General features: G+C 42.0%; 1 protein-coding gene across 1 annotated transcript; it reads left to right on the forward strand.

The window, feature by feature from the left end:
- The first annotated feature begins 338 nt into the window (after positions 1-338).
- Positions 339-6,897, forward strand: LOC138941629 (uncharacterized). The gene is made up of 5 exons (XM_070311473.1): positions 339-550; positions 726-902; positions 3,792-4,013; positions 4,880-5,699; positions 5,875-6,897. Exons 1-5 carry the CDS (start codon positions 339-341, stop codon positions 6,895-6,897), a joined length of 2,454 nt encoding a protein of 817 aa, XP_070167574.1.
- The last annotated feature ends 1,633 nt before the right edge of the window (positions 6,898-8,530 follow it).

Raw genomic sequence — 8,530 nt, forward strand, 5'->3', positions numbered from 1 at the left:
AGTTGTTTGTACAGCTATGAAAGCAAAGGTAAAGTTCGGTATGGGGAAAAAAATCGTCGATAAAGAAAAAGACTGTGAAAAAAAGAATACTTCCTATAGCGAAACGCGGTGGTATCTTACCAATTTTACCATTATTAGGAGTTCTGGGTTCGTTGGCTGGCGGAGCAGCGGGAATCGCGAAGGCGGTGAAGGAGAGCAAGGCGGTGCATCGTCAGCTCGAAGAAATGCAACGTCATAATCGCGCAAAGGAAGGAATTTATCTCGCTCCATACTAGCGTGGACGAGGGTTCTCAACAGCGACTAAGAAAAAAAAAGAACACGTCTAAATAACGATAAAAATGCCTGCCTGTGTAACAACCAATGTACAATTGGAACAACTTGCAAGACGTATGCATATACCATATTTTAGAGGTGTTTTCATGCGCAATAATTTACTGATAAACGGTGTACGGCAAAATGAGAGCACTATCGTCCGATACTCATTGGGTAGCGTATGCAAAGAGGGGAGATTGTATACAGTGATGCCAGAAACGGGTCCCGCGGCTCACGGGTCAGCAATGGAAGGGATAACGCACACAAGCGCGAACCGCGTACATGTGCGCTCTGCGCTGCACAGAACGCACATGTACACAATTCGCGCTTGTGTGCGTTATCCCTTCCATTGCTGACCCGTGAGCCGCGGGACCCGTTTCTGGCATCACTGATTGTATAGTATATTTCGATAGTTCTGAAAATCTTCGACCGCCCAATGAATTAGTGGAATATTTTGGACAGAATGTTGCAAATATAGAATACAATCACACGTCCTATCAAAATTATAATCAAAGTATTTGTAGACAATTGTGTGTACGATTTCTTCAATTGGTCGATGTGAATTTAAAGCCTGACAATTCACCGACTCAGTATTCATTCGACAGTTTTCCAGCATGTCACTCACACTTACGTTAACTGGCAAGAGTAGCGTTCTTGTTGCAAGCTACTTTCCGGCTGTAGATTTAAACGATGACGATTACGTATTTGGTTTAATGAAGTTTAAAACTTATCATACGATATCGAACATGAATTCTTGGAATTGTTATAGCCCGAACAGGCTATACACGAATTATTAAATATATTATTCTAAATACATATTATTTTATATGATTGCTCAACGTGTAACGCGAATACAGATCACGTTACGAGCGTTGACCGAACAAAGCGCTGACAACGCGAGCCACGCGCTAAGCCCGAGCGACCGTGCAATCATTTCATTGCGAAAATGCGGAAATCAGGGCAAGCGGAAGAAGGACATTGCGAAAATGCAAGCAAAGAAGTCCTACTTAGAACTTCTTAGCTTGCATCCGGATATTGCCAAAATCAAGCGACACGACACACAGCCTTGTCGCTAAACGACCCCCTCCCGGGTAGCCAAAGGGTGTTAATAAAAAGGCCCACCGCTAACGAACGGCGGGCAGTCTTTACCATTAATATTACGCGAACAATCTTGATCATTAATTAATAGTCACAATAACTACCAAACGGGCAATCTTTATTCCTTTACGCGAACAATATCTCTAACAACCGCGAGTGTCAAAACGAGTATCAATAATTATTATAATATTGAATAGCCACGCAGTCGGCAGAAATATATACGAAGAAGCGAGAGTCGAGTCTCGAGACCGAAACTCGATTCTAGACACGCGCACGTTAAGATATCCGTTATCGCGATACGAAAGCGACGCGAGCGAAAGTGCTGGAACATTGTAATCAAGCCAAGTTACGAATAAAATAGATATTAATATATTCATTTAAATGCAAAGGTGTCATTTCTAAACAAATAAAGACAGTGAAGTTCTCGGGCGGAGCCCGAATTCCTAAATTCCTTCCGGCAAACGATCCCAACTACCGTGCCTCTCCGGAGGCACAACAGTTGTTTGAAACAAATACAACAATGTATGATATAATGTAAATATTTTATACAGGGTGTCTGATAATAATCGCCCCACCCGTAATGTGTAGGTAGAATGGGTTAAACTGAACAGAAAAGTCCAATAACATTTTTTTCTATAACGCTTAATAAAAGAGTTATTATTGAGTAAAATCTGGTCAATCAACGCCAATTTTTAGTCTTCGATGAGCACGTCGGTAAGCCGCGTGTCTGATAGTATGCTGCGGCGGACACTTCATGGCGCGGAGCTCACTGATGTGCGCCCGGCTAAAGGTTGGCGCTGATTGGCCAGACTTTATTCAATAATAATTCTTTTATTAAGCCACTCTACCTGCACATTACGAGTTGGGCGATTATTATCCGCCACCCTGTATAAAATATTTACATTATATCATACATTGTTGTATTTGTTTCAAACAACGTTACAACTTTTATCATATCAAAATATACACATTACTATAAAAATTATGCATATCTCTTCGTTCGTTAACATATAAAATATAAATCGAGAATATATAAAACTTATTTAAAAAAAAAATAAACATAGGAAATAAAAAGAAGATTAAGATTTTTTGCGATACCTTTCCTAAGTACTGCTTTAACATTTTGTAGTTGGCACCTCCATTTTTCACATTTTCTAACACTGTACCATAAGCTTCTGTTTTAATCAATGCAGCTGCCAAATTATTATAAACTCTTATACCTTCCTATAATAAAATCTGCAATTTAATCAATTCTTCCTCCTCATTTTGATACAAATTTGAACTACTTTTTGTCAAAGACAGATATTCAAATGTTCTGCGATAATATTATATTGCAAAAGGCAGTCATATCCAAATAAACCACATCAATTATCACGTTTCTCGACTTATTTTAAAAAATAAGTTCGGCCATTTTTCTTGGAAAAATCTGGATTACTTTCTCTCAGAAGTGTGTGATCTATTATGAGCTGCTAAAACCTGGCGAAACCGTTAATACTGAACGCTACCGACAACAAATGATCGATTTGAATCAAGTTTTGCGACCAGAATATCAAAAAAGGCAACACAAAATGATTTTGCTTCATGATAATGCACCATCTCACACAGCAAAACCAGTCAAGGAAACGATTGAGGCGTTTATTTGGGAAATACTTTCGCATGCGGCTTACTCACCAGACTTGGCTCCATCCGATTACTATTTATTTGCATCGATGGGACATGCACTTGCTGAGCAGCACTTCACTTCTTACGAAAATGTACGAAAATGGCTCGATCACTGGTTTGCCTCAAAGGAGCAACAGTTTTTTTGGCGTGGCATCCATAAATTGTCAGAGAGATGGGAAAAATGTATAGCTAGCAATGGGCAATACTTCGAATAAAATATTTTTTATCTTTTCCATACAATAAACGTGTATTTTCTATACAAAAATTCCGGTTTCATATTTGTATACCTGGTATATAATGTTTGCTTGTATTTTATATATAAATGTAATTTATGCATAATTAACATTTTTAGGTTAACTTACAAATGGCTAAAAGCAATGAGTTTATATTAATATAGCAAAATAAATCTTGTGAGAATTCTACCAAAAATATCATAAAACCAACAGCATTGAATAGACATTTTTATTATTTGGCTTTATATAGAATAACAAAATGATACAATCATATCGAAGCATTTCTATAGTATACACAAACATTTTGCGGATCTGAAAATTACTCGTTACTTTTGGTTCTGAAAATGTAAATGTTTATTTATATTCTATATATAAATGTACTTAATGCGTAATTAATATTTTTAAGTCACTTATAAATGGTTAAACAATGAGTTGCATATTTATGTTTATATAGCAGAACAAATTTTGGAAATTCAATCTGTTCAGAATTGAAACATTAAATTCAGTCGATGGAATTAAACGGCAAATTCCACCGACAAATTCGAATAATAAAAGACTACATCAAAACACGAGCGAGGGTAAACATTGTCGATCAGCCGATCAGCGCGTGATATTCGAAATGAAAAACTGTGACAAACAGCTGGATATCGAAGGTTCGACGTCGAAAAAAACCTTATTATTCCCATCGGCAGAGCGCGAGTTTCCGCGGTCGGTCGATTTAGTCTGCCTCTAACGACGTTTCGAGCCGGTCGACGTTCATCAAGCTCGATCAACTTTCTTTCTCTATTCTCGCTCGTATCGGAGTTACAGTGGCTTACTCGTCTCAAAATCGAATTGTCTCGCATCCGATCGCGCACATATTCTCACGACGATCAATTCGGGAAAATCTCACGCTGTATTATTTTCTCTTTTCGTGCTAAGACATTGTGAAAGTTAATTGTTTGGAGTCCGAGAGTCGACGCTCGTTATCCGCATCGCGATCCTCTGCCTCGCGCTAAATTCCATCCAGCGTTTGCGGTCAAGATTTCCATTATCGCGAGAGTTTCTAGCAAGAAGCTCTAAATCAAGATTTCCGAACCGCGCAAAAGAGAAGTAATTAACAAGACAATCAAGATATCCGTCGGAACCGCGGAATACGTGCCGTCGCTCGCTCCAATTCTTCTAAATAAATCGAAATCAAAATAATCTGCATTCGAATCTTGTGTATCAACACCTTATCCTCCAGCAAATCTACGGATTTGCGTTACACACCGCTTCTCGCTCATCTCTGAGCGTCTCTTTCAGTTTCGGGCGATCTCGTCGAGGTCGAATCCCGAACATATTGAAGCTTGTGTGGAGGATAAGTTCGCGAGTGAGTGATATTCTGACCCATCCACGTCGGAGCACGTCGCGCAGCAGCTGCAGCGCACGATTGAACGCGCTCTCGAGAACTTCAAAAAAATCGGTAGGAGCAATCTCACATCAGCTAAGGTGCGTTCCAGGATCTCAACGCTCAAGCATTACTGGATTCAATTTTCTAATGGACACGCAGAGGTGTCACGGAAAGTCCCGGAAGCAATACGGTCGTCTTTCAGCTACTTCAAGGACAATCATTACGACGCGACTCAAACAGCCTATGAGAACGCTCTGGACCACATGGCGAAAATCTTCGAGGAAATGAAGCCGGTCATGAGTCCAAATCCGTCTCTTTCCTCGATGAGGCTGCACGCGGAAGCGTCCGCGTTCTCTTTATCGCATCTTCCGCCCATTAAATTATCTGCGTTTGACGGTAATTATGACAAATGGGAACAATTTCGCGATCGATTTACGACGTTAATTCGAAACAATACCGAGTTGACTGACTTTGCGCGCATGCATTTTTTATCATCGTGTCTAAAAGGTAGCGCTCTAAAGTGTATCGCGAATATTTCTATAACGGCCGCTAATTTTGAAATAACGTGGAAAGCTTTGACTTCGCGGTACGAAGACAAAAAGCGGTCGATAAACAAACATCTTTCGACATTGATCAATTTATCGTCTATCACGCGCGAATCTGCTACCGAGATGCAGATTTTAAACGATAAAGTGAATATAGCGGTCGCATCATTGAAAACCCTCGGTCGAAAGCCGGAAGAACTCTGGGATGATATTCTCGTGCATATCATTGTCCAAAAATTAGATCCGGTAACGCGCAAAGCTTGGAACGTAAAGATAAGCGATACAGATGCTCCGCCGTCTTACGAGAATTTAAGCCGATTTATTCAATCTCGCACTCGCGCGTTAGAGGCATCTGCTCCAGCGTCAGCCTATAAACTCGGGGCAAAACCCGTCGCAGCCGCGCGAGTTCATGTCGCCACTGCCTCTGCAAATGCACAATTGCAGTGCCCGTTATGTCCAGCTCGACACTTTATAAATGTATGTCATTCGTGAGCAAGACTGCAAGTCAATGTCGCGATATAGTCAAGCAACAAAAACGCTGTTTCATTTGTTTGAGAGCAAGGCATTCCGCACATGAATGCAAAAATAAATATTCATGTCGGGTTTGTCACAAAAAGCATCATTCAATGCTACAGGTTGACTCGGATTCTAGCTCAAGTGCTTTAAAAATGCACCGCCTAATAGCTCGTCGGGTCAAGCGTCGGATTCGACGCCGGAAGTAAATTCGTTGAGCGCCTCAATTGTCACGCGACAGCGATCACCCGTCCTATTAGCGACGGCCTGGGTAACAGTCCGTCGGGTCGTATCGCGGTCGTTCGAGCCTTCCGATCAGGACTCTGAAATGACTTTCATTTCAGAAAGTTTAGCGCAAATCTTGCGTGTCAAACGCATTCGAATGCCGATCTCCGTTTCCGCCGTCGGCGGGATTAACGCGGGGACTTTTCAATACGCGACACACATATTTATTTCTCATCGAGAATCTCTCGCTCCGTCGCTTTCTACCATCGCGCTAATTCTAAAGTCGCTAACATCTTATTCTCCGAGAAGACACGAGGATCTCTCGTCACTTTCTTATCTCTCTGAGTTACCGCGAGCAGACGGGGATCTGACGAGTTCCGATCCTATCAATCTCATAATCGGAGCAGATCTTTATAGCGACATCATTCGCGACGGTGTTCGCAAAAGAAGCGTCGGACAACCCTTCGCTCAGAATTCCATTATCGGATGGATAATCTCGGGAACGCTTACGTCGCTCGAGAGTCGAGATTCATTTCAGTCGACAATGACTTCCGTTCATTGCCCTTGCGGTAGCATTTCCGCTCATCACACTCTAAACTCTCGTTCTCTCAAAGAGGAACTTCGTCGCTTCTGGGAGATTGAAGAACTCCCACGACAATCAATTTTTACGCCGCAAGAACAACAGTGTGAAGAGCATTTCTGCTCGACGCACTATCGCGAATCTGACGGCCGGTACATCGTTCGCCTGCCGTTCAAAACGAGTCCTCCGATCGATATCGGTAATTCAAGATTTCGCGCCGAAAAAATGGTAAATTCGCTAGTACGAAGATTTCGCGATAAACCCGAGTTAGCAAAAGAATATTCCGATTTTATCTCCGAATATCAACGTCTTGGGCATATGCTGCCATCACCGATGCCTCAAGATGATATCGAATAAAGGTTCTATCTCCCGCATCACGGGGTGATCCAGCTCAATAACGCGTTTTCGCGTCTTCAACGCTTCGAGCGTTACTTCGAACGGAACTTCACTCAACGACCATTTACCCGCCGGTCCAAAATTACAAACCGATCTCATGTCGGTAATATTACAATGGCGCCGACATAAATACATATATTCATCCAACATCGCGAAAATGTATCGCCAAATTCTAGTCGATCCTTGCGATATAAATTATCAGCGGATACTATGGAAAGCAACGCCTTCGGAACCGTTAATTGATTACCAATTATTAACAATCACTTACGGAATGTCATGTGTTCTGTTTTTGGCACTTCAGTAGTGTATCTAGGAGAGTTCTAACTGCGGTCCTCTGAGGGGTGGTGAGGGGCGAGGGGAAACCGCCGCGGGGGGTATGACGTCACGCGGGGGGACCGCGGTGAAACCGATGTGCGTGGGGTCCGTGGAGAGGGGGGAGGGGAACTGCGTTCTAACCGGTTGGCGAGGGGTCCGCGGTGAGGGGGAGGGGGAACCGCGTCCTAACCGATAGGCGAGGGACCAGCTAACCTAACCTAACCAGTTAGCGATGGTCCCGCGGGGAAGAGGGAACGCGAAGGTACGAGTAGGTGTGAGAGAGATAGCGCGAGGCGTCCGCAATGTGTAAGAGAAGGATAGCGCTAATGATATTCTATGGGCGTGGGAGAAGGATAGCGCGAGGCATCCATATGAGCGTAAGATAAGGATAGCGTTTGCATGCACGTTGGAAAAGGATGGCGCGAGGCGTTCGCAATGTGTGGGAGAGGGATAGCGTCCGCATGCATTTGGGAGAGAGATAGCGTCCGCATGCACTTGGATGATACGGCGTTCGCAAGGCGGTGTGAGATAGATAGCGCAGGGCGTCCGCAATGTGTAGGAGAAGAATAGCGTCCGCAAATTAAATTTTGCAGACTGTGCATATCTATTACACTGTTTTTATTCATACATACATACATAAAGGATAGGATAAATAATTAAATTCACAGATAATTAGTAAAATAACTTATTTATTACAAACCTCGTGAAGAATATCATTTACAGCACATGTCAATAACTTGCAATCTATGATCGATTCGCTGTTAAACATATCACTTTCATATATCGTTTTCGCAGCGTCGCATACATTAGCGATATTATTCTGTTGTAAAACAGTTACAAATTGTTTGAATTTTTCATTTACAATATGCGTATTTTTGCATAACCAGTAATACATATGATCTATGCATTTTTCAAAATCAAATAAATAGAATAGAGTTGGCGGTTTCATATATAAAGAATTATTGGATAATCCTATTTTCGTAATATTTGAATCAGATATTTTAACCACTTCGAATGTCAAATCTCGAATCCGCAATGAGATTTCAGTTGATTGTAGAAGCAGTTCAATGTCCGCACGTTTCTGCATTAGCGATTTCCACGTTTCAAAAAGCAATATTATTAGATTGCCCCGATTATCGCCGAGAACCAATTCCACGCAAGATACAGCTCCAACGTTTATTCCAATGTCCAAATATTTGTATGACGTCGGGGTTAAGGCGTATCGTCTTCTGAGTATACGAACCGCGCGACGAGGCTCGGATGAAATGCTAGGGAGTAA

The sequence above is a fragment of the Polyergus mexicanus genome, unplaced genomic scaffold (assembly GCF_030449975.1).
Source record: "Polyergus mexicanus isolate NDT 795.1 unplaced genomic scaffold, iyPolMexi1.0 SCAF_20, whole genome shotgun sequence".
NCBI classification, from domain to species: domain Eukaryota; kingdom Metazoa; phylum Arthropoda; class Insecta; order Hymenoptera; family Formicidae; genus Polyergus; species Polyergus mexicanus.

What these genes read in the sequence shown, in the direction of transcription:
- LOC138941629 (XM_070311473.1), top strand. Translation starts at nt 339, where the DNA reads ATGCCTGCCTGTGTAACAACCAATGTACAATTGGAACAACTTGCAAGA. An exon ending in CCTGACAATTCACCGACTCA is followed by an intron (nt 903 to 3,791) that starts GTATTCATTCGA and finishes CAATCTGTTCAG; the next exon opens with AATTGAAACATTAAATTCAG. An exon ending in CAGCTCGACACTTTATAAAT is followed by an intron (nt 5,700 to 5,874) that starts GTATGTCATTCG and finishes CTCGGATTCTAG; the next exon opens with CTCAAGTGCTTTAAAAATGC.